At 49.8% G+C, this 27,420-nt stretch overlaps 1 protein-coding gene and 1 long non-coding RNA gene across 2 annotated transcripts; one reads left to right on the forward strand and one right to left on the reverse strand.

Annotated features, from left to right (window-relative positions):
• Positions 1-100: 100 nt before the first annotated feature.
• On the forward strand, positions 101-14,413 carry LOC138350025 (uncharacterized). Its single transcript, XR_011221997.1, has 3 exons — positions 101-586; positions 8,121-8,246; positions 8,548-14,413. It is a non-coding gene; the product is annotated as an uncharacterized lncRNA (long non-coding RNA).
• LOC138350024 (protein Asterix-like) lies at positions 4,215-27,420 on the reverse strand. Its single transcript, XM_069300181.1, has 5 exons — positions 27,283-27,420; positions 14,842-15,008; positions 10,891-10,999; positions 8,143-8,240; positions 4,215-5,884 (listed from the first exon to the last, which is right to left on the reverse strand). Exons 2-5 carry the CDS (start codon positions 14,892-14,894, stop codon positions 5,809-5,811), a joined length of 336 nt encoding a protein of 111 aa, XP_069156282.1. The 5' UTR covers positions 14,895-15,008; positions 27,283-27,420; the 3' UTR covers positions 4,215-5,808.

Consider the following 27,420-nt stretch of genomic DNA (forward strand, 5'->3'; position numbering starts at 1 on the left):
AGGGTTCCTCTGCATCCCTTCCACCACAGCTCACAGGATGGCTATAGGGTTCCTCTGTATCTCTTCCACCACAGCTCACAGGATGGGTACCTTACGTTACCTTACCTTGCAGTTATCTTGCGATAATTTCGCGGTTCAACGTCCCCGCGGCTCGATCCCCGACCAGGCCTCCTGGTTGCTGGACTGGTCAACCAAGCTGTTGGACGCGGCTGCTCGCAGCCTGACGTATGTACTACAGCCTGATTGATCAGGTATCATTTGAAGGTGTTTATCGAGTTCTTCCTTGAACACTGTGAGGGGTCGGCCAGTTATGCCCCTTATGTGTAGCGGAAGCGTGTTGAACAGTCTCGGGCCTCTGATGTTGATAGTTCTCTCTCAGAGTACCTGTTGCACCTCTGCTTTTCAACGGGGGTATTCTGCACATCCTGCCATGCCTCCTGGTCTCATGTGGTGTTATTTCTGTGTGCAGGTTTGGGATCAGCCCCTCTAATATTGTCCATGTGTCCATGATCAGTCCAGCAACCAGGAGGCCTGGTCGACGACCGGGCCGTGGGGACGCTAAGCCCCGGAAGCACCTCAAGGTAAGGTATGTGTAAATTATTATGTATTTCTCCCGCCTGCATGCACTTTAGAGAATACAAATTACAGAATACATTTTAGTCGGTTCCAATAGTTTAGATGTTTTACTGAGTGAATTCTAGCAGTAAAAGATCTCTGTACGCTCTCCATGTCAGCAATTTATCCAGCTTTGAAAGGGGCTGTCATTTTACAACAGTATTCCATTCTAAAGAACACTAGCGTCTTGAAAAGCATCATAATCGGTACAGCATCTCTAGTATGAAAGGTTCTTGTTATCCAACCTGTCATTTTTCTTGCAGTTGTGACGGCTACTTTATTGTGTTCTTTAAAGGTAAGGACCTAGATTCAGGAAGCTCTGTGTATTTGTTCGTAAGTGGGTTTGCTACGAAGGTTCCTAAGTGCGCCCTAAGAAGATGATTAGGTGCGATTCAATAAGGTATACTTAGGAAGAAAATTGTTGGTTCACCTGCGTGCCGATAGAGGTCACTACTGTGTTTCGTTTGGCCAATCAGAGAGCAGCAACATTCTTCATATTGAAGATTTAGCGCTGGCTTATCGCAGCTCTACTGCCTCCTATTTAAGTCGAATTTTCTTATAAAATTAGTATATTTCGAAGTAAAACAATGTTTTTTCAACTTCTACAGCCAGCACCGACATTGTAGTAAACAAATATGTTACATTTGTTGTTTACCTACGTAATTCTAAGAGATACTGTGTAGCTGTCCTTGTTGCTCGGAAGATGCGCTGACAATTATTGTATATATTTACTGAATTTACCCAAGGGCCACTAACTATCTAGTGACCTCGAAGAGGACAGAAAGCCGGCGGCTTGTTAAAGGGCCCGCCAATTGTCTTAATGATATTTTTTAGCTGGAATTTGGCATTTACGGCTTCAGCGGGTAGGCGGTTCCATGGGTTTATAGTCCTCTTGGTGGAAAAAAAACATCTGTTTTCAGTCCTACTTGAGAGAACATACTCTCCAACACTATATCTGTGATTGTCCTGTTATCAGTGACTTCATACCAAATGGTATGAGGTATTTTGAGCTCTGTAATTACTTCATACACTCAGGAATATTGGAAGATATTCTTGTGCTGCACCCAGATTTTGCCAGTGGAGGCTAATAGATCAGCATTAAGTATTTTGTTCTCTCCTAATTCCATGTATGACTGGCCATCCTGTGAGGTGAGGATGTTGGGTGAGCTGGTAGCTGGTTTTTGATCTACACTGTGTGGTCCTTTATACAGAATAGGGAAGCAGCACATTGCTGTGTATACCTAAACATGTTTAAAAATACATTGTTTGAGAGGAGTTTTGTAGAAACTGGTAAGAGTAATTATAATATAATGTTTCCATGATTCAGTGCTTACCTCTTGTGAAAATTGCTTAGAGTTGTTTAGTCAGAGTTGATTTGTTTTTTGTATTGAGGCTGGTATTTTCTAAATTGATTCCATGTACAGTATGTCTAACCATCCTGTGAGATGGGAGTATTAGATAAATTTATAGCTAGTTTTTTATCTACACTGTGTAATATTCCATATAGACTAGGGTAGCAGCACATTGCTGTGTATACCTAATCTTCTTAATAAAAAAAAATCAGTAATAAAGATTTTAAATTATAGTTTGTATTACAAATACAGTACTGTATTATCCTTATTAAATCATGTTGACCATGGATCATTAAGATCTCATGTTGATATGTAATACAAGTCATATTTGAACTGCTAATCATTCATTAAATTGTGCATTATGTCTCAATTTTTCACTTCCTTGGATATACTGTACAGTACAAAAAGATAGGATAAAAATAAACCAGTAATATTTCTTTCATTATATTTTTCATTTAAATAACTGCATCAATATTTTTACAGCTGACAGGATTTGTTTTCCCATACAGGTGCATTATTTGTTAAAAAAAATTTGGTTTATTGTTACACACAATGGTGCTACATAGCCTTCCCAGCTTGGTGCCTTCTTTTAATACTTACTGATTAAAAAATAAATAAATACATTTTATTCAGGAAAAGTACATACAGTTGATTTACAAACATAATGATGGATTTATAGGCAGAGCTAGTACATACAATACCTAAAGCCACTAATACTCATAGCATTTCAGGCAAGGTGTGGGGGGGAAAAAAACACAGACTAAAACTTAATAGTAATCGGGATTAGGTATAAATTGTGTTGAAAGAAGGAATAAAAAATACAAAAAGGGGGTTAACATAGCATAAATCAGCAATTGCACATGTTGGTGAACAGCGTTGTTTAAAAAAATAGCAAGACATGGGTTGACATTTAGGAGGTAAGTTAGGTTACATGGAGTTAATTTGGCAGTACTTGGTTTAACTCAAACTGGTTGAGAGAGGTACAGCCTTTGACATGATTCGGGAGGTCATTCCACATTCTGGGTCCCTTGATTTGTAGAGCACTTCTAGTTTGGTTACACACAGCCAAATTGAGTAACAGGAAGAGGTCTTGGACACAAATTTGTTCCATGCTAAATGTAGAGGAATCAGCTGAGTATTCCTCAAATAAAATAAGTTGCCTCAGCTTATAAGGTAAATAAAATAAGCATTTCTCAAATAAGTAGCTGCCTCACCTCACTGCCTTACTGCTACATAGCCTTCCCGGCATGGTGCCTTCTTTTGATAATTAATTGTTCCACACCCAAATTGTATAACAGGAAGAGGTCTTGGACCCCTACTTCCCTCTATCTTTTTTAATAATCTATATAGTCATAATTATAGCTTTAAGTATTCAATGAATAAAGTTTTTGACATTTTTACCCTTTTCCTTACCTAACATCATTTGTGCAGCATATTTTTATTTTATGTCTCACCCAGATTTAATTTCAAAATAAAACCAAACTAAATAAATTAGAAATGGGTATGTATAGCTAAGGTACACCCTTACTACTAGGTGAACAGGCGCATTTGGTGATAGTAAATGATCCCATCAGGCAGGGCTCATCACCTTCTCTCATATTTCATGTTCACCAGTGTTTATTTACTTAATAACTACTGGTATAATATCTTGCTATTATAAAACTAATTCTACTATCATCAAACACATATTTACTTCAAGTTTCAAGCAGAGAATGCATATATAACTAACACGAAGGATTCCTCTTCACTAGATTCACCAGCTATAATATTTTGGTCATGTTCCAATATCATAAATCGATCCCAGTGTTATGTAGTAGAGAAAAAATTACTTATATCCAGTTTACGTAAAGCTACGAGTGGTCGAAACCACACTTAAATCCAGGAATGAACTTACGAAGGTTTTTCCACTTAGGGTAGTTAATTGAATACGGATGTAGCCGCCACGAAGGCGCTAAGACGGAAAACGCTCTTAGCCAAGAGGAAAAACCTTCGTAAGTACCTTCCTGAATCCGGCCCCAGGTCGTGTAACTTTTTGCACATCCTAGTCCATGGGTTAAGGTGCACATCTGTGGTTATCCACAACATTGGTTCGATCGTGCTGTCCTGCTCTAAAGATTATATCATTGATTTATCACATTGTGTTCAATATCTTTATACATTTAATATTTTTTATGTTCGACATACAATACTGTGGTGTAAATACTTTCTAATGAAAGGATTCTAAATGGGAAATTGTAAACAACGCCACACCTTAGGGATGGCATGTGACTGAAAGCTTTATTGTACAGATTTTAATGGACAACAAGATCCACAGCATTCACCCTTTATTTGTGCACATGATAGGACATACATTTGTGCATAATTTGATGCAGAAATCCCATGGAAAAAGCACTGTTTGAATTTTTTAGTAATATTAATTTAAAATTATCAGTCTTGGAGGAATTCTGCATTATCTAGATGCCAAATTCATTGTACAGGTCACTGGCTAGATTAAAATCCCTATCTTGGACCAGGTTCCCATGTAGTACAAAATCCACTGAATTTATATTCAATATAGTATTGTATAGTGAATATATACAGTATAGTAACGGGAGGAACACGCAGTCAACAAGGTAGTACCGATAAAATCCTGATATACCATATAATTCAACATGACAAATGCACTATTGAAAGGAGAAGATAATTATATATTATGGTAAAAGGTTTACTATGAAATACAAAAGTACATATTTAACAATAATACATATGGCCTGCATTAATATATATTTTATACACTAAGTATAGTACTGTATAAACTGTTATACATACTGTACTTACAACCTGTAACTATATTTTAGAAATTCTAAATTCTGATACAGTCAAAATAAGAAATTAAGGAATGATATGTTTCCTTTGTAACCATAAAACAACAACTTTGCATAACTAAGCAAAATGGAAGAGGAGGCAGTCCTAAAAGAGGAATTAACAATTTACTGTAGAATCTGTCTTTATCCCCATGAACGCCCCTCTGATGGAGTAACCACAACTGAAACCTATTCAGGTAGCCCTATCTTAACATGCTCTTCTGATTTGTCCTCTTTCCTTTATGTCTAAGAATTATTAGCCAGCAGTAACTGGTTGGAGTTAATGTAATTTCATGATCAAAAAGATATTATGCAGTTGATGTCACCTCGAAGAAAACTATAAAATCAGTGCTAGTGACTGATAACTTTGCCTGTCATCCAATCAGGTGACAGCCTGGCTCTACTGAATGGACAGTACTGTACTGTACTCCAAAAATCTCCCTTCCCCCATACTGACTGCCTACCATTCCACTCCCAATTCCCTTTCACTCTTCTATTTCTAACGTGGTGATCAAGTCTTCCTTTTATGTCTAATATGGAGGCTATCTACTGTACTAATGTGGTTGTCACTCGAGGATCAACTCGTATGGTACTTCATATTCCAGGATATTTCAAGCTTTGACCTTCATGCTATTGCCTTTTACACTGGCATGAATGACATGATAATGTTATGGGACAATACAAATTTGTCCATTTGTTAAAGAAAAAAAAAGACAAGCTGCTTACAAGAAACTTTTGGATGGGAAGTATAACAAGAATTATATAGTGCAGGCTACACAAATTAAAAGATTAACAAACCAAGCCATTTTGTAACTCATGCACATCATCAAATGTTGGCACTGTTCCATATTGCACATGATAATACAAACCTGGCACCATTAGCTAGTTTATTCAAACTAAAATTGTCACTGTCATTCAGCAGTACAATTTTAATACAAGTATGGTGAGGCAATTATACATTTCCATTCAACCAAAAACAATCGATAATATAGAACTGTTTATATATTGGACCATGGAGGTGTCATTGGCTGTGGGTTTTGAAGGTAGGACATCACAACTGCAGAAATGGACAACCTGAAATGTTAATATAATTAGTAAATTATTTGTGACAAGCAAATAAAAGTATATTTGTTTAATTATGATAATTTACTTTGAAAATCAGAACTATTAGCCAGTAACAATGGGTTGGATTAATGTAATTTAAATTACATTCAATAACAAAAGACAATTATGCAAGTGTTGTCACCCTTAGGAAAATCATGAAGTCAATGCTATAGTGACTGACAAGTAAGCTCAGAAAACTACTGACAGGGCTCTCCCAAAAATAACAAATCAGAGCAAGAGAGATTGTTGAAACACAGGGAATACAGAGGACATACTCAGCACACAAACACAATAAAGTACATAAATTATTGGGACCATTTGAAGCTCCCAAAATGTACTCTGGAAAGGAGACAAGAGAGGTATCATGTACTGTATACATGGACTGAACTCCAGGTCCAAAATTTGCACAGTATTATAACATAGTGGAGCGAACAATATGGTAGGAAATGCAGAATAGCGCAAGTGAAGAAAAAATGTGCCACAGAAACAGTCATAGAACACTGTATGAATATCCAGGTCCAAAATTTGCACAATATTATAACAGATGCTATACCGATGATGATACTTTTCAAAACGCTTGTGCTCTCTAGAGTGGAGTACTGCTGCACAATGACAGCCCCTTTCAAAGCTGGAGAAATTGCTGACCTGGAGAGTGTGCAGAGATCCTTTACTGCTAGAATCCACTCAGTAAAACATCTAAACTATTGGGACCGACTAAAGAGCCTAAATCTGTACTCCCTTGAGCGCAGGCGGGAGAGATACATAATAATTTACACGTGGAAAATATTAGAGGGGCTGGTCCCAAACCTGCACACAGAAATAACATCACATGAGACCAGAAGACATGGAAGGATGTGCAGAATACCCCCGTTGAAAAGCGGAGGTGCAACAAGTACTCCGAGAGAGAACTCTATCAACATCAGAGGCCCGAGACTGTTCAACACGCTTCCACTACACATAAGGGGCATAACTGGCCGACCCCTCACAGTGTTCAAGAGAGAACTGGATAAGCACCTCCAAAGGATACCTGATCAACCAGGCTGTGACTCATACGTCAGGCTGCGAGCAGCCGCGTCCAACAGCCTGGTTGATCAGTTCAGCAACCAAGAGGCCTGGTCGACGACCGGGCCGCGGGGACGCTAAGCCCCGGAAGCGCCTCAAGGTAACCTCAAGGTAAGGTAAGGTAGTGGAGCGAACAATATGGTAGGAAATGCAGAATAGCGCAAGTGAAGAATAAAGGTGCCACAGGAACAATCATAGAACACTGTATGAATATCAAAGGACCACGGCTCCTTAATATCCTCACAGCAAATAAAATAAGTATGGCTGGAACAAAAGTATTTCTTCAAGAAAAAATTAGAGTTTCCTGCAAGAAGTGCTGGACTAACTAGATTGTAAGTGGGAATATGGCCCTGCAGGCCACTCCAAGCAACAGTCTACTGGACCAAGATCTTGCACGTCATGCCTGGCCCAGGCCAGGCTTGGAGAAAAGAAATCCCAGAACCCCCTTATCCAGGTACAAATCCAGATCCAGGTAATGAAATGCCCTTTTCAGGCATGTAGTCAATCGCTCACCTCCCAGTCCTGTTCTCTTCCTTATAGAATATTTGGGGGTTCCATTTGGCTCAACGAGCGGGGATGGCAGGCTAGCTGGGACTTTAGGTGACCTGACCCACCATATGATGGTGGTCAGGCACATCATGGTTCAACCTGTCCTCTTGGAAATAACGTCGCTTTTCGTTCGAATGCATGCTATATCCAAAAATGAACGTAATTTGAAATGAAATTGGCTCACGAAAGTGACATACTGTCGCGTTTTCTCTAAGTCCTCTGGCTTACTTGGAAAGGTTAGGAGAGGAAACTTTCATTTAACGTTTTTCATAGCTTTTGAAACTTGAGGACAATTTCCTGCCCTCCTAACCTACGAGAGGACCCTTAACTTACTGTTTTGAAACAAAATCCAAAATTTATTTTTATTTTTTTATTTTTAAATTACGTCCATTTTTGGCCATATGGGCAAACGACCAAATTCAGACGTAATTTGTAAGAGGACAGGTTGCACAGTTAGGGTATTTACCTCGTCGCAATGTTTATTTGCCTTAGTACACCAGGTTTTGGCCTTGTGTAAAGTAAAGTATATGTTAAAATGTGACATGCTATGAGGACAGGTTGTACCTTTATGGGTTTAGTAATATACAAATTTCAGAAGAAAACAAGATGAACCTTACATGAAGCTGCTGAGCATTTGTTTCGTATCGTCATTGACTCTCGAGTTGGCAAAGCTGATGCAGGAGCAGTATAGCGCAACCCAAGCACACCACTTCAACTGCAAGTAAGAAATAATGAGTTCACTATAGAGTATCATTTATAACAACAATGTCTAAAATTTCTATAATCATAGTTTTAATAATACAGTATTTGGAGGATTAAAATTCATAAAGTGAGTAGAAATCACATTCCTCAATATAAGTATTATAAGATTAAAACCCTAAATAAGAAAATGATCCAAGATAAAGTCTGATATTATTTACTTAAAACATGTACTGTACTATATATGTGAAAATTAAGCATTGAATACTGTATAATTAAACATCTTTTTCTGGTAGGCCCTTGATTTACCCATCTTCCACCAGATGACAACCCTGAGGTTACCTGAGGTTTCAATCAACTTGCCTTAAGGTCAACACTTCAAAAACGAAGGGTGAACAGGAGCACTGTCCAGAGCGAACGATGTACTAGAACCCCTACCCCAGCCAGGAACCAGGAGATATGGATCTACAAATGGCCCAAAGCTGGATCCGAAGAACTCAACTGAAGCAGACTGAGGCTAAAATACTGCACTGCCAGCTATCAAAGATTGATCTACCTTCCCTTCCCGCCCAACCACTTGAGCTAGACAGTAGAGCGAAGGCCCATTTTTTTGCAAGCCGGTTTTCAATCCCCGACTGTCCAAGTGGTTGGGCACAATTTCGTCCCCATGTCCCATCAAAAATCCTTATATTGATCCCTTCCAAATGCTATATAGTTATAATGATTTAGTGATATCTCCTAATAATTCCCTTCCCTTCCCTTTCCCTCCAGAAAGTAGAAAGGGTGTAAAAAGAGAGGCAAACCGCAAGGAATACAACTAAGAAGATTCCTGATGATCTAGAACTGCACGCTGGAAGCACGACAGGCCGCATATAGTGTAAATATGCAACCACATCCCACAGCAGCAGCTCAAACAACTAGAGCAATGCTATCAAGGCAATCTTTGAAGACAACACAAATGGTGAAACCAGCTGGGAAGAACCCTGCTCTAAACATAATTACACCTGATCAACCAGGCTGTGACTCATACGTCAGGCTGCGAGCAGCCGCATCCAACAGCCTGGTTGATCAGTCCGGCAACCAGGAGGCCTGGTCGACGACCGGGCCGCGGGGACGCTAAGCCCCGGAAGCACCTCAAGGTAACACTGAGAAGAGCTCCAGAGTTGCACAAAAATGGAGACCCTATGCCAAATGGATCTAAAATTTGTGGTCCAACATGATCTATTACAGTATGTACTTATCATTTTGACAATGGCATATGATAGAGCAATCATTGGCAAACAATTCCATTTAAAAATCATAATTACAGTATGACAATTATTGGTGGTCCCAACATAACATAATGACCAGGATTTACACAAACTCAACCATTCTTGACATAAATCCCAGTAAATTGAGGGTACCGGTAGTATAGTCGAGTTCGTTCTTGACTCGCAATCTAGAATTCTGGGTTCAAATCCCAGGCAAGATAGAAATGGCGGGTGTGTATCCTATCACCTAATGTACCTGTTCACCTAGCAGGAAATTGGTACCCAAAAGTCAGTCAGCTTATTGTGGGGTTGTATACTGGGGAGGGTCAGTAATTAGACCCTAGGGATAGGGGGGGAACCTGGATACACACCTAACATGTACTGTATGTATAACCTGGCTGCCAGTCCTCCAACACAATGAATTATTATTATTAATAAATTATTCGCAAAAAATTCTTTTATGATGCGTCTTGATTATGGCATATGATACTGATCACGGATAATTTGGTATTAAAATTATAGATGTACACACACACAACTTTATTGAAACCAAACATTCAAAAGGAGAGACCTTTTTCACCAAGCTTGAGAGAGGAAATGAGGAAGGGATAGTCTCACACCCTCCCTCCCTCTTCCCCCATGCCCAGCATTCAGCCGACTGCTGTTGCTTTGTCACACTTTTGGCTCACTTCATGCTCATGCCATAAATTTTTCAGTAAAGTGAAAATGTATTTTGACTTAATTACAATCTTCGGCACAATAATTACCGAATAATGGACATCCATGTTAGTCACAAGGGTTGAGTTGACGGTTCTCCAACCTCCTATCAATTAAAAAACTAGAAAGATCAGACCTATGTGACAGGTATTGAAGTATTATTAGTGTGACTCCAACTGTACACACAGAAGATGATGCAAGGCACCAACATGGCACACGAGTCAGAATCAGACATAACACACACTAAAATACCCAGCAACAGGCCTGGCCACGTGGACCGAGTCCCAAGCAGTACTGATGTAATGGCAACTCAAAAGGAGAAGCCCTGACTAGGACAACACCCAGAATCTTGAAAAATATTACTGGTGGGAATGGGTAATACAAACTAGCTACAAGGCAGAGAGTTGAGAAACTAAATCAGAATGAATGAACAGCTAAGGGCACACAAGATGGGTGCCTTAAACTGACAAGTGAAGCATGAATATAAACAATACAAAAAGCATGGCTCCCACAGAAAATGTTCCCATGAATGCCAACATCACTTACATACAATATACAGTAGTTCATAAAATACGAGTTGAAAACAAAAAAAACTGAGCAAGCTAGTGCCAGGATGAATAGGGATGATAGTGGTAGACAATAGGGATGATACCGTGGGCTTCAGAACAGACCCTATAATGCCAGAAACCCAAAACTTACTCTCATCATTAGACCACACATGCTGAAGATCATGCCTAGTACATTCATGTAGTCAGTAGTTGGATCTTCACCAGGGGCCCCTGGAGTCCCTTGTGCTGATGGTTTGTACCTGTCAATGGTCAAATTACATTATATTGCAGTTGGTATGTATAAAAATGTAATATTAATGTATTATTATTATTACTGTATCAGTAAGGTGTTATTGATCAAATAAGTAACATTAAAGCATGAGTGCGAAGGCAAATAAAATGAATTCAATAAACACAGGTTTTATAATACTCTTTGCAAGAGGTGATTAGTTATGGAAAATCAGGAGGGAAGATGAGAGAACATATTACAAATACAAACAACAATGAAGTTCAATAATTACTGTACACAAACCCTCACAAAAGTAACATTATTTGAAAAAAAAAATACAGCACTGAATGTAATGAAACACCATTTTCTGGGTGAGCCCAGAGGCTCCCTGGAGCCTACAAGGCTCTCCACAGAAAAGATTTTGAAAAGTTTTTTACTTGTATCGTACTTAAGTATCATTTCCCATTGGGACAAAGCCAGTTAGGTTTATCAAGGTCCCCTCTAGGCCAACTACTAGTCTTTCCCAAGATGCAACCAACAATAGTTGCCCAACTCCTAGGTACTTATTTACCGCTAGGTGAACACAGGCATCGGGCAAAAGCAAACGTGCCAAACGTCCCTGTCCTGCGGCAGAAATCAATCCCGAACGTTTCAATTGCGAGCTGACTGTGTTGACCACTACACTACAGTATTTTGAGGTTATCTTGAGACGATTTCGGGGCTTAGCGTCCCCGTGGCCCAATCCTCGACCAGGCCTCCTTTTTGTTACACCCCCCAGGAAGCAGCCAGTAGCAGCTGTCTAACTCTCAGGTACTTATTTGTTGCTAGGTAACAGGGGCATCAGGGTGAAAGAAACTCTGCCCATTTGTTTCCACCTCCACTGGGGATCAAACCCGGAACCTTAGGAATACAAATCCGGAGCGCTGTCCACTCAGCCGTTAGGCCCCCCTGACACTACAATATTATTCACTACAATGGGTTATTTGTACAAATGAATCGCCATTATCTGTACATTCTTGTAAAGCCACTAATATGCATAGCATTTTAGGCAAATCTTAAAGCTAACGCAAAATTTGCAGTGAATTTTAAATTATTGTACAAGGGAAACAGTTAATCTTAAGAGAACAAATCTACAAGGGGCCGTGACGAGGATTCGAACTTGCGTCCAAGAGCATCCCAGACGCTGCCTTAATCGACTGAGCTACGACATGGTATAAGAATTGCAACCAGAAATTCTTCTGAATTTACTTGGATCCTGCAGCCTCTCCGAGAGACAAACCAGGATTTTACACAACTCCCCCCATGCACTCGAGCTATGTCAATAGGCCGTTCTACCTCTTCGCCCTTACTTCATTATACACAGAAATCACAATAGCGTGACATCTAAGCTAAGCTAATTGTTAAGCGAGAGGTAAGGTAGTAATAAGGGTGATGAGAAATTATGTTGATGGAGTGCATTTGTAGATAGTACAGCACTAGATGAGTAATTAGCACAATGTGGGATACTAAAGTGAAGACATTGGGTTAGGAAATTCCACACATTTGGTCTCTCTATATAGAGACCTGCATTGAGAATCTTAAGAGATATTTCAGCAGTGATGTTCATGCAGAACATCACAAACATTCGTATTTCATACAATTCGGAAGTTTAAAATCTGAGTTAGTATTAAGGAACAGAGCTTTGCAAGTGTTTATAATGTGAAGAGAATGAGGAGTACGGATTAAATGTTTAGTATGTCCAGGGGTTTGAGCAAAGAGGCTCTATGTTGTCTGAAACAGAATTTATTATAGTTGAGGGTATCACAGTGTAATCAACTCTCATACCAGGAACAGTTGAGGGCCACAGCACTAACAACACTTCAAACCAGACATGACTTAGCAGACCTCATTGAAATTTTAAAATACTGAACAATTTGGAGGATGTTGATCCAGATAATGTCTTATAAAAGCTCAACAAACCACAACATAGGACTGAAAACAAGAGATGCCTTTTACCCCCATACGGTTATAAACCCATGGAACTGCCTACCTGCCAAACATAATTGCCCAAACTCTTACATTTTAAAATCCAACTGGAAAAAAATAATCAAGGCAAATGAGGGGACTTTGGACAAGCTTTTCTGTTCTCGTCGAGGCCACTAATACGTTAGTGGCCCTCAGGTAAAGTCAGGTAAAAATCGGTTGCCTTCCCCCTTGACTCCCAATTGGGGATCCTGGGTTCAATTCCCAGTCAGGACAGATATGGCTGGGCACATTTCCTTTCACCTAATTCTTTTGTTCACCTAGCAGTAAACAGATACTCGGAAATTAAACAACTGTTGTGGGTAGGATGATATAAATACTGTACTTTGTAAAGAAAACCAGATACAGTACTGTAATAACAAAATATATTTAAATTAAGATTATAGTGCATTTTAAAATCTGGTTATGTGGTCGCTGATGGAGAGTTTCCATAAATAAGTAACTAACATGAAACTGGCCGCTAACAGTTTCATGTCAATGGCTGCTTCGGCCAGCTGCATTTAGTTCAATAAACATTTCTGTATATTACCTGTTGATGGTTTTAACAATTCTTCACACACAGCCTGGCCTTTATACGGGTCATGAAAGGTCTACCAGAACCTAGTGAGTTACTTGAAACACCTAACATTTTTATGCAAACTTTGTACAAAATTATTAATTACTACTATACACTGATAACACAACTGTTGTTTTCCAATAGTTGTGTTAGTCCTACATTGCTTTTTTATCACTAGTAAAACGGTCTGTAATAATGTGTCACCCTGTACACATGACTGTTCACCAATGGATTGGAAAATTTACCTAACCTTACCCAGGCTAACTCAAACCAACCAAGCCTAACACAGCCTAATCTTGGCTAATACATCCTAACGTATCAAACTTTATGGATGGTACTTTTTGGACATGAAATAATTCGACGATGCTCGTTTTCCCGTTTGTTAAAACCATATACACTATACTGTTATGGTAGGATGTATTAGCTTAGGTTAAGCTGTACTGGACTCCATTGGTTTGGGTTAGGTTGATTCTTGGTTTGGTTAGTTTAGGTTGGGTTGAGCTAGGTTATCTTGAGATGATTTCGGGGCTTAGCGTCCCCGCGGCCCGGTCCTCGATCAGGCCTCCTTTTTTGTTACACCCCCACCAGGAAGCAGCCCGTAGCAACTGTCTAACTCCCAGGTACCTATTTACTGCTAGGTAACAGGGGCATCAGGATGAAAAACATTTTGCCCATTTGTCTCTGCCTTCACCGGGGATCGAACCCGGAAACCCTAGGTTAGATAGGTTTTAGCATTTGTTTGCGAGTCATCGTGGATGTGGTATGACTTTTATCTGATTTAATATGGTCTTATCTGTCAAAACTAAAAATTAAGTAAAAATCTTATATACCTTCTTGTATATAAATAAATAAATGAGCTTTGTTTAACCCTCGCCATTTCTTTTCAAACTCCAAACAAAATGGGAGTAAAAAATCATTTCAACAAGGCTAGTTTTCTGATAAAAATGTACTACTAAGTTAGACTTGGTTATGTTATATGGATTAGGTTGTTTTATCATTAATCATTATCGTTTTAAGTCTGCTAACTAAGCATCTTGTATACGTAATGACCTATACCCCCTACAGCAAAAATACCGAACTATAATACCCTAAATCCCACCCATATAGGTGTACAGACAAGTAATTCTTTAAACATCACACCAAAGCATTGTACAGAGACAAGAAAACCCATGCCTATATAAGAACGAATTGTCCATATGATGACCTACTAACTTCCTCCCCCACACACACACAGATCCTCATCATTACACAATAATAACATCTTGCACTACAATATCCCCCCTACATTTACTTACCTAACAATCTTATCCACTCTCCGTGGGTCAGAGCTGTTGTTTGACGTCTGCATTTTGAGTGGGAATGTTGCTGGCGAGCTGCTCCTGTATGTCGTCTGCTGGTCCACAACAGTGCTGGTGGAGGCCGAGGGTTCCGGGCCACGGGGACCTCGGTTGCCAGATCCAAACTGCGGTAAGTACCGAATTTGTAATAAGAGTAATATATATATATTGTATATAATGTATATATTGTTAAATATGACCGAAAAGGTAAGATTAATAATTCTACCACGAATTTTCTCAATATTTCTTATGTTTCTTTTTTACTGTGGATGGTAATTGAAAAATCAATTCTCCAAAATTCATTTTTATTTCTAGTCTGACGCGAGGCTTGAACGCGTTTCGTAATAACTTGTTACATTTTCAGAGACTTTAGTTTATACACACACAACTGTAACCTGAGAACACTAAACAGAGTTTTACTTATGCTAACATTAAACAGCTTGTCTTATATACTCGCATTTGGGTGAGGTGATGTGTTGCAACAGTTTTGGAAGAGGTGAACAAACTTTTGACCAACGCAGAACATGGAACAATGGGTATAAATTGGATAAATGAGAGGGAAGAATGGAAGTAACTGCAAAGGGCCTATTGACCCATACTTCCTCTTGATGCTTCTATATTGGTACGGAGTCTTGAAGTGAGTAGAATATAGTTGTGCATCAATTGGCTGTTGATTGCTGGTGTTGACTTCTTGATGTGTAGTGCCTCACAGATGTCAAGCTGCCTGCTATCGCTGTATCTATCGATGATTTCTGTGTTTGTTAAGACTTCTCTGGTGATGGCCTGGTTGTGGGAAGAGATATGTTTCTTAATGGAGCCCTGTTGCTTATGCATTGTTAATCGCCTGGAAAGAGATGTTGTTGTCTTGCCTATATACTGAGTTCTTTGAGGCTTACAGTCCCCAAGTGGGCATTCGAAGGTATAGACGACGTTAGTCTCCTTTAAGGCGTTCTGCTTTGTGTCAGGAGAGTTTTTCATGAGTAGGTTGGCTGTTTTTTTGGTTTTATAGTAAATTGTCAATTGTATCTTCTGATTTTTGTCTGTAGGGATAACGTTCCTATTAACAATATCTTTCAGGACCCTTTCCTCCGTTTTATGAGCTGTGGAAAAGAAGTTCCTGTAAAATAGTCTAATAGGGGGTACAGGTGTTGTTAGTTGACTCTTCAGAGGTTGCATGGTGTTTCACCTTCCTTTTTATGATGTCTTCAATGAAACCATTGGAGAAGCCGTTGTTGACTAAGACCTGCCTTACCCTACAGAGTTCTTCATCGACTTGCTTCCATCCTGAGCTGTGGCTTACAGCATGGTCGACATAAGCGTAGACAACATTCCCCTTGTACTTGTCTTGGCAGCCAACCCTATGCCCTACGAAGAACCCACCCGAAGCCGGACAGACACCCACCTGGAGCCCGAACAGTCACCCACCCGGAGCCCGCCAGCTGAGTGAACCGCGGCCCGCCAGTTGAATGAAATGGAACCCATCAGTTGAGTACCTGGAGCCTGCCCCGAGCCCGACCAAGAACCCACCCAGAGCCCTACCGAGAACCCACCCCGATCCCTACAGAGAACCCACCCCAAGCCCTACAGAGAACCCACCCTGAGCCCGACCAAGAACCTACCCCGAGCCCTACAGAGGTACCCCAAGCCCGAGAGCCCACCCCGAGCTTGACAACCGAGAGCCAACCCTAAGCCCTACCAAGAACCCACCCCCAAGCCCTACCAAGAACCCAGCCCCAAGACCTACCAAGAACCCAGCCCCAAGACCTACCAAGAACCCAGCCCCAAGACCTACCAAGAACCCAGCCCCAAGACCTACCAAGAACCCAGCCCCAAGACCTACCAAGAACCCACCCCCAAGCCCTACCAAGAACCCACCCGAAGCCGGACAGACAACCACCTGGAGCCCGAACAGTCAAACACCCAGAGCCCGCCAGTTTAGTAAACCGGAGCCCGCCAGTTGAGTGAACCGGAGCCCGCCAGTTGAGTGAACTGGAACCCGTCAGTTGAGTACCTGGAGCCCGCCTCGAGCCCTACCGAGAACCCATCCCGATCCCTACAGAGAACCCGCCCCGAGCCCTACCAAGAACCCACCCCGAGCCCTATAGAGAACCCACCCCAAGCCCGACCAAGAACCTACCCCGAGCCCTACAGAGTTTCCCCAAGCCCGAGAGCCTATCCCGATCCCGAAAGAGCCCACCCCGAGCCTGACCGGGAGCCAACCCCAAACCCTACCAAGAACCCACCCCCAAGCCCTACCAAGAACCCACCCCCAAGCCCTACCAAGAACCCAGCCCTAATACCTACCAAGAACCCACCCCAAGCCCTACCAAGAACCCACCCGAAGCTGGACAGACACCCACCTGGAGCCCGAACAGTCACCCACCCGGAGCCCGACCAGTCAAACACCCGGAGCCCGCCAGTTTAGTAAACCGGAGCCCGCCAGTTGAGTGAACCGGAGCCCGCCAGTTGAGTGAACTGGAACCCGTCAGTTGAGTACCTGGAGCCCGCCCCGAGCCCTACCGAGAACCCACCCTGAGCCCGACCAAGAACCTACCCCGAGCCCTACAGAGGTTCCTTAAGCCCGAGAGCCTATCCCGATCCCGAAAGAGCCCACCCCAAACCCTACCAAGGACCCACACCCCAAGCCCTACCAAGAACCCACCCCCAAGCCCTACCAAGAACCCACCCCCAAGCCCTACCAAGAACCCAGCCCTAATACCTACCAAGAACCCACACCAAGCCCTACCAAGAACCCACCCGAAGCTGGACAGACACGCACCTGGAGCCCGAACAGTCACCCACCCGGAGCCCGACCAGTCAAACACCCGGAGCCCGCCAGTTTAGTAAACCGGAGCCCGCCAGTTGAGTGAACCGGAGCCCGCCAGTTGAGTGAACTGGAACCCGTCAGTTGAGTACCTGGAGCCCGCCCCGAGCCCTACCGAGAACCCACCCTGAGCCCGACCAAGAACCTACCCCGAGCCCTACAGAGGTTCCCCAAGCCCGAGAGCCTATCCCGATCCCGAAAGAGCCCACCCCGACCCCTACCGAGAACCCACCCCCCAAGCCCTACCGAGAACCCACCCCCCCAAGCCCTACCGAGAACCCACCCCCCCAAGCCCTACCGAGAACCCACCCCCCCAAGCCCTACCGAGAACCCACCCCCCCAAGCCCTACCGAGAACCCACCCCCCCAAGCCCTACCGAGAACCCCCCCCCAAGCCCTACCGAGAACCCACCCCCTCAAGCCCTACCGAGAACCCACCCCCCCAAGCCCTACCGAGAACCCACCCCCCAAGCCCTACCGAGAACCCAGCCCCAAGCCCTTACCGAGAACCCAGCCCCAAGCCCTTACCGAGAACCCAGCCCCAAGCCCTTATCGAGAACCCAGCCCCAAGCCCTACCGAGAACCCAGCCCAAAGCCCTACCGAGAACCCAGCCCCAATACCTACCGAGAACCCACCCCAAGCCCTACCAAGAACCCACCCGAAGCCGGACAGACACCCACCAGGAGCCCGAACAGTCACCCACCCGGAGCCCGCCAGTTTAGTAAACCGGAGCCCGCCAGTTGAGTGAACCGGAGCCCGCCAGTTGAGTGAACCGGAGCCCGCCAGTTGAGTGAACTGGAGCCCGTCAGTTGAGTACCTGGAGCCTGCCCCGAGCCCTACCGAGAACCCACCCTGAGCCCGACCAAGAACCTACCCCGAGCCCTACAGAGGTTCCTTAAGCCCGAGAGCCTATCCCGATCCCGAAAGAGCCCACCCCAAACCCTACCAAGGACCCACACCCCAAGCCCTACCAAGAACCCACCCCCAAGCCCTACCAAGAACCCACCCCCAAGCCCTACCAAGAACCCAGCCCTAATACCTACCAAGAACCCACACCAAGCCCTACCAAGAACCCACCCGAAGCTGGACAGACACGCACCTGGAGCCCGAACAGTCACCCACCCGGAGCCCGACCAGTCAAACACCCGGAGCCCGCCAGTTTAGTAAACCGGAGCCCGCCAGTTGAGTGAACCGGAGCCCGCCAGTTGAGTGAACTGGAACCCGTCAGTTGAGTACCTGGAGCCCGCCCCGAGCCCTACCGAGAACCCACCCTGAGCCCGACCAAGAACCTACCCCGAGCCCTACAGAGGTTCCCCAAGCCCGAGAGCCTATCCCGATCCCGAAAGAGCCCACCCCGACCCCTACCGAGAACCCACCCCCCAAGCCCTACCGAGAACCCACCCCCCCAAGCCCTACCGAGAACCCACCCCCCCAAGCCCTACCGAGAACCCACCCCCCCAAGCCCTACCGAGAACCCACCCCCCCAAGCCCTACCGAGAACCCACCCCCCCAAGCCCTACCGAGAACCCCCCCCCCCCCCAAGCCCTACCGAGAACCCACCCCCTCAAGCCCTACCGAGAACCCACCCCCCCAAGCCCTACCGAGAACCCACCCCCCAAGCCCTACCGAGAACCCAGCCCCAAGCCCTTACCGAGAACCCAGCCCCAAGCCCTTACCGAGAACCCAGCCCCAAGCCCTTATCGAGAACCCAGCCCCAAGCCCTACCGAGAACCCAGCCCAAAGCCCTACCGAGAACCCAGCCCCAATACCTACCGAGAACCCACCCCAAGCCCTACCAAGAACCCACCCGAAGCCGGACAGACACCCACCTGGAGCCCGAACAGTCACCCACCCGGAGCCCGCCAGTTTAGTAAACCGGAGCCCGCCAGTTGAGTGAACCGGAGCCCGCCAGTTGAGTGAACCGGAGCCCGCCAGTTGAGTGAACTGGAGCCCGTCAGTTGAGTACCTGGAGCCTGCCCCGAGCCCTACCGAGAACCCACCCTGAGCCCGACCAAGAACCTACCCCGAGCCCTACAGAGGTTCCCCAAGCCCGAGAGCCTATCCTGATCCCGAAAGAGCCCACCCCGAGCCTGACCGGGAGCCAACCCCAAACCCTACCAAGAACCCACCTCCAAGCCCTACCAAGAACCCACCCCCAAGCCCTACCAAGAACCTAGCCCTAATACCTACCAAGAACCCACCCCAAGCCCTACCAAGAACCCACCCGAAGCTGGACAGACACCCACCTGGAGCCCGAACAGTCACCCACCCGGAGCCCGACCAGTCAAACACCCGGAGCCCGCCAGTTTAGTAAACCGGAGCCCGCCAGTTGAGTGAACCGGAGCCCGCCAGTTGAGTGAACTGGAACCCGTCAGTTGAGTACCTGGAGCCCGCCCCGAGCCCTACCGAGAACCCACCCTGAGCCCGACCAAGAACCTACCCCGAGCCCTACAGAGGTTCCCCAAGCCCGAGAGCCTATCCCGATCCCGAAAGAGCCCCACCCCGAGCCCTACCGAGAACCCACCCCCCCAAGCCCTACCGAGAACCCACCCCCCAAGCCCTACCGAGAACCCACCCCCCAAGCCCTACCAAAACCCACCCCCCAAGCCCTACCAAAACCCACCCCCCAAGCCCTACCAAAACCCACCCCCAAGCCCTACCAAGAACCCAGCCCTAATACCTACCAAGAACCCACCCCAAGCCCTACCAAGAACCCACCCGAAGCTGGACAGACACCCACCTGGAGCCCGAACAGTCACCCACCCGGAGCCCGACCAGTCAAACACCCGGAGCCCGCCAGTTTAGTAAACCGGAGCCCGCCAGTTGAGTGAACCGGAGCCCGCCAGTTGAGTGAACTGGAACCCGTCAGTTGAGTACCTGGAGCCCGCCCCGAGCCCTACCGAGAACCCACCCTGAGCCCGACCAAGAACCTACCCCGAGCCCTACAGAGGTTCCCCAAGCCCGAAAGCCTATCCCGATCCCGAAAGAGCCCACCCCGAGCCCTACCGAGAACCCACCCACCAAGCCCTACCGAGAACCCACCCCCAAGCCCTACCGAGAACCCACCCCCCAAGCCCTACCAAAACCCACCCCCCAAGCCTTACCAAACCCACCCCAAGCCCTACCAAGAACCCAGCCCCAAGCCCTTACCGAGAACCCAGCCCCAAGCCCTACCGAGAACCCAGCCCAAAGCCCTACCGAGAACCCAGCCCCAATACCTACCGAGAACCCACCCCAAGCCCTACCAAGAACCCACCCGAAGCCGGACAGACACCCACCTGGAGCCCGAACAGTCACCCACCCGGAGCCCGACCAGTCAAACACCCGGAGCCCGCCAGTTTAGTAAACCGGAGCCCGCCAGTTGAGTGAACCGGAGCCCGCCAGTTGAGTGAACTGGAACCCATCAGTTGAGTACCTGGAGCCTGCCCCGAGCCCTACCGAGAACCCACCCTGAGCCCGACCAAGAACCTACCCCGAGCCCTACAGAGGTTCCCCAAGCCCGAGAGCCTATCCCGATCCCGAAAGAGCCCACCCCGAGCCTGACCGGGAGCCAACCCCAAACCCTACCAAGAACCCACCTCCAAGCCCTACCAAGAACCCACCCCCAAGCCCTACCAAGAACCCAGCCCTAATACCTACCAAGAACCCACCCCAAGCCCTACCAAGAACCCACCCGAAGCTGGACAGACACCCACCTGGAGCCCGAACAGTCACCCACCCGGAGCCCGACCAGTCAAACACCCGGAGCCCGCCAGTTTAGTAAACCGGAGCCCGCCAGTTGAGTGAACCGGAGCCCGCCAGTTGAGTGAACTGGAACCCGTCAGTTGAGTACCTGGAGCCCGCCCCGAGCCCTACCGAGAACCCACCCTGAGCCCGACCAAGAACCTACCCCGAGCCCTACAGAGGTTCCCCAAGCCCGAGAGCCTATCCCGATCCCGAAACAGCCCACCCCGAGCCTGACCGGGAGCCAACCCCAAACCCTACCAAGAACCCACCTCCAAGCCCTACCAAGAACCCACCCCCAAGCCCTACCAAGAACCCAGCCCTAATACCTACCAAGAACCCACCCCAAGCCCTACCAAGAACCCACCCGAAGCTGGACAGACACCCACCTGGAGCCCGAACAGTCACCCACCCGGAGCCCGACCAGTCAAACACCCGGAGCCCGCCAGTTTAGTAAACCGGAGCCCGCCAGTTGAGTGAACCGGAGCCCGCCAGTTGAGTGAACTGGAACCCGTCAGTTGAGTACCTGGAGCCCGCCCCGAGCCCTACCGAGAACCCACCCTGAGCCCGACCAAGAACCTACCCCGAGCCCTACAGAGGTTCCCCAAGCCCGAGAGCCTATCCCGATCCCGAAAGAGCCCACCCCGAGCCCTACCGAGAACCCACCCCCCAAGCCCTACCGAGAACCCACCCCCCAAGCCCTACCAAAACCCACCCCCCAAGCCCTACCAAAACCCACCCCCAAGCCCTACCAAGAACCCAGCCCTAATACCTACCAAGAACCCACCCCAAGCCCTACCAAGAACCCACCCGACGCTGGACAGACACACACCTGGAGCCCGAACAGTCACCCACCCGGAGCCCGACCAGTCAAACACCCGGAGCCCGCCAGTTGAGTGAACTGGAACCCGTCAGTTGAGTACCTGGAGCCCGCCCCGAGCCCTACCGAGAACCCACCCTGAGCCCGACCAAGAACCTACCCCGAGCCCTACAGAGGTTCCCCAAGCCCGAGAGCCTATCCCGATCCCGAAAGAGCCCACCCCGAGCCTGACCGGGAGCCAACCCCAAACCCTACCAAGAACCCACCTCCAAGCCCTACCAAGAACCCACCCCCAAGCCCTACCAAGAACCCAGCCCTAATACCTACCAAGAACCCACCCCAAGCCCTACCAAGAACCCACCCGAAGCTGGACAGACACCCACCTGGAGCCCGAACAGTCACCCACCCGGAGCCCGACCAGTCAAACACCCGGAGCCCGCCAGTTTAGTAAACCGGAGCCCGCCAGTTGAGTGAACCGGAGCCCGCCAGTTGAGTGAACTGGAACCCGTCAGTTGAGTACCTGGAGCCCGCCCCGAGCCCTACCGAGAACCCACCCTGAGCCCGACCAAGAACCTACCCCGAGCCCTACAGAGGTGCCCCAAGCCCGAGAGCCTATCCCGATCCCGAAAGAGCCCCACCCCGAGCCCTACCGAGAACCCACCCCCCCAAACCCTACCGAGAACCCACCCCCCAAGCCCTACCAAGAACCCACCCCCAAGCCCTACCAAGAACCCTGCCCTAATACCTACCAAGAACCCACCCCAAGCCCTACCAAGAACCCACCCGAAGTTGGACAGACACCCACCTGGAGCCCGAACAGTCACCCACCCGGAGCCCGACCAGTCAAACACCCGGAGCCCGCCAGTTTAGTAAACCGGAGCCCGCCAGTTGAGTGAACCGGAGCCCGCCAGTTGAGTGAACTGGAACCCGTCAGTTGAGTACCTGGAGCCCGCCCCGAGCCCTACCGAGAACCCACCCTGAGCCCGACCAAGAACCTACCCTGAGCCCTACAGAGGTTCCCCAAGCCCGAGAGCCTATCCCGATCCCGAAAGAGCCCACCTCGAGCCCTACCGAGAACCCACCCCCCAAGCCCTACCGAGAACCCACCCCCAAGCCCTACCGAGAACCCACCCCCCAAGCCCTACCGAGAACCCAGCCCCAAGCCCTACCGAGAACCCAGCCCCAAGCCCTACCGAGAACCCAGCCCCAAGCCCTACCGAGAACCCAGCCCCAAGCCCTACCGAGAACTCAGCCCCAAGCCCTACCGAGAACCCACCCCCAAGCCCTACCGAGAACCCACCCCCAAGCCCTACCGAGAACCCACCCCCAAGCCCTACCGAGAACCCACCCGAAGCCGGACAGACACCCAACTGGAGCCCGAACAGTCACCCACCCGGAGCCCGACCAGTCAAACACCCGGAGCCCGCCAGTTTAGTAAACCGGAGCCCGCCAGTTGAGTACCTGGAGCCCGCCCCGAGCCCTACCGAGAACCCACCCCGAGCCCTACAGAGAACCCACACCCCCCTGAGCCCTACCAAGAACCCACACCCCCCCGAGCCCTACCAAGAACCCGCACCTCCCCGAGCCCTACCAAGAACCCACACCCCCCCGAGCCCTACCAAGAACCCACACCCCCCCCCCCGAGCCCTACCAAGAACCCACACCCCCCCGAGCCCTACCAAGAACCCCCCCCCCCCCGAGCCCTACCAAGAACCCACACCCCCCCCCCGAGCCCTACCAAGAACCCACACCCCCCCCCCCCCCAAGCCCTACCAAGAACCTCCCCCCCCCAAGCCCTACCAAGAACCCACACCCCCCCCCAAGCCCTACCAAGAACCCACACCCCCCCAAGCCCTACCAAGAACCCACACCCCCCCAAGCCCTACCAAGTACCCACACCCCCCAAGCCCTACCAAATACCCACACCCCCCCCAAGCCCTACCAAGAACCCACACTCCCCCAATCCCTACCAAGAACCCACACCCCCCCCAAGTCATACCAAGAACCCACACCCCCCCCCCAAGTCCTACCAAGAACCCCCCCCCCCCCAAGTCCTACCAAGAACCCACACCCCCCCAAGCCCTACCAAGAACCCACACCCCCCCAAGCCCTACCAAGTACCCACACCACCCCAAGCCCTACCAAGTACCCACACCCCCCCAAGCCCTACCAAGTACCCACACCCCCCCAAGCTCTACCAAGAACCCACACCCCCCAAGCCCTAACAAGAACCCACCCGAAGCCGGACAGACACCCACCTGGAGCCCGAACAGTCACCCACCCAGAGCCTGCCAGTTGAGTACCTAAAGCCTGCCCGGAGCCCCGACCGACAACCCACCCCGGAGCCCCGACCGACAACCCACCCCGGGGCCCCGACCGACAACCCACCCCGGGGCCCCGACCGACAACCCACCCCGGGGCCCCGACCGACAACCCACCCCGGGGCCCCGACCGACAACCCACCCCGGGGCCCCGACCGACAACCCACCCCGGGGCCCCGACCGACAACCCACCCCGGGGCCCCGACCGACAACCCACCCCGGGGCCCCGACCGACAACCCACCCCGGGGCCCCGACCGACAACCCACCCCGGGGCCCCGACCGACAACCCACCCCGGGGCCCCGACCGACAACCCACCCCGGGGCCCCGACCGACAACCCACCCCGGGGCCCCGACCGACAACCCACCCCGGGGCCCCGACCGACAACCCACCCCGGGGCCCCGACCGACAACCCACCCCGGGGCCCCGACCGACAACCCACCCCGGGGCCCCGACCGACAACCCACCCCGGGGCCCCGACCGACAACCCACCCCGGGGCCCCGACCGACAACCCACCCCGGGGCCCCGACCGACAACCCACCCCGGGGCCCCGACCGACAACCCACCCCGGGGCCCCGACCGACAACCCACCCCGGGGCCCCGACCGACAACCCACCCCGGGGCCCCGACCGACAACCCACCCCGGGGCCCCGACCGACAACCCACCCCGGGGCCCCGACCGACAACCCACCCCGGGGCCCCGACCGACAACCCACCCCGGGGCCCCGACCGACAACCCACCCCGGGGCCCCGACCGACAACCCACCCCGGGGCCCCGACCGACAACCCACCCCGGGGCCCCGACCGACAACCCACCCCGGGGCCCCGACCGACAACCCACCCCGGGGCCCCGACCGACAACCCACCCCGGGGCCCCGACCGACAACCCACCCCGGGGCCCCGACCGACAACCCACCCCGGGGCCCCGACCGACAACCCACCCCGGGGCCCCGACCGACAACCCACCCCGGGGCCCCGACCGACAACCCACCCCGGGGCCCCGACCGACAACCCACCCCGGGGCCCCGACCGACAACCCACCCCGGGGCCCCGACCGACAACCCACCCCGGGGCCCCGACCGACAACCCACCCCGGGGCCCCGACCGACAACCCACCCCGGGGCCCCGACCGACAACCCACCCCGGGGCCCCGACCGACAACCCACCCCGGGGCCCCGACCGACAACCCACCCCGGGGCCCCGACCGACAACCCACCCCGGGGCCCCGACCGACAACCCACCCCGGGGCCCCGACCGACAACCCACCCCGGGGCCCCGACCGACAACCCACCCCGGGGCCCCGACCGACAACCCACCCCGGGGCCCCGACCGACAACCCACCCCGGGGGCCCGACCGACAACCCACCCCGGGGGCCCGACCGACAACCCACCCCGGGGGCCCGACCGACAACCCACCCCGGGGGCCCGACCGACAACCCACCCCGGGGCCCCGACCGACAACCCACCCCGGGGGCCCGACCGACAACCCACCCCGGGGGCCCGACCGACAACCCACCCCGGGGGCCCGACCGACAACCCACCCCGGGGGCCCGACCGACAACCCACCCCGGGGGCCCGACCGACAACCCACCCCGGGGGCCCGACCGACAACCCACCCCGGGGGCCCGACCGACAACCCACCCCGGGGGCCCGACCGACAACCCACCCCGGGGGCCCGACCGACAACCCACCCCGGGGGCCCGACCGACAACCCACCCCGGGGGCCCGACCGACAACCCACCCCGGGGGCCCGACCGACAACCCACTTGGGGCCCGACAGAGAACCCACTTGGGGCCCGACAGAGAACCCACTTGGGGCCCGACAGAGAACCCACTTGGGGCCCGACAGAGAACCCACTTGGGGCCCGACAGAGAACCCACTTGGAGGCCGACAGAGAACCCACTTGGAGGCCGACAGAGAACCCACTTGGGGCCCGACAGAGAACCCACTTGGGGCCCGACAGAGAACCCACTTGGAGGCCGACAGAGAACCCACTTGGAGGCCGACAGAGAACCCACTTGGGGCCCGACAGAGAACCCACCCCGCGCCCAACCTTTCATGGAGAAAATTGAACACCAGGCGACAAAAATAATTGCAGAATGAGGTCTAGTTTCATACCATGAACGGTTGAGGGTCACAGGGCTAACAACACTGCAAACTAGGCATGCCAGGATGGATCTCACCGAAACTATTAAAATATCGACTTGAATCGACTTGAGAATGGTCCAGGACGGACCGAAACTCGTCGTCCCTTCAACTTCTAGTGTGTGGTCTGGTCAACATACTTCAGCCACGTTATTGTGACTCATCGCCTGCCTATTAAAATATTGAACAGTTTCGAAGATATGGATCCAGAGAACAACTTCAAAAGGTCAGATGGAACACAAACAAGGAACAACGGTTTCAAGTCCAACAAGCCGCAGTGTAGGACTGAAAACATAAGCTATATTTTCACCCACAGGGTTATAAACCCATGGAACCGCCTATCTGCTAAAGCAGTAAATAACATAACACTTGAATTGTAAAATCCAATTTGAAACAAAATCGGAACAAATGGGGGACCTGATCTGCTACCAGAAATTTTAGCCAAATATCCCCAGTCTGCTAACTGTAGGTAGTAACCGAGTGATTGTAACCTATCCACCGCTGCCCACTGGATGGGGGGCAGAATTAGAATTAGACATTGATATTAAGAATTATCACTCTTACCTGGAGCAATGTTGCTGATGTCGGAAATCAGTGGTACATGTTGTCGCGTTGGCGGCAGCGACGATACTAACACCTGAGCCTTCAACGACCAACCGCCGTTTGAACGCCATTTTGAAATTCCAGGCGTACTACCTGTAA

The sequence above is a fragment of the Procambarus clarkii genome, chromosome 43, assembly GCF_040958095.1.
Source record: "Procambarus clarkii isolate CNS0578487 chromosome 43, FALCON_Pclarkii_2.0, whole genome shotgun sequence".
In the NCBI taxonomy this organism is placed as follows: Eukaryota; Metazoa; Arthropoda; class Malacostraca; order Decapoda; family Cambaridae; genus Procambarus; species Procambarus clarkii.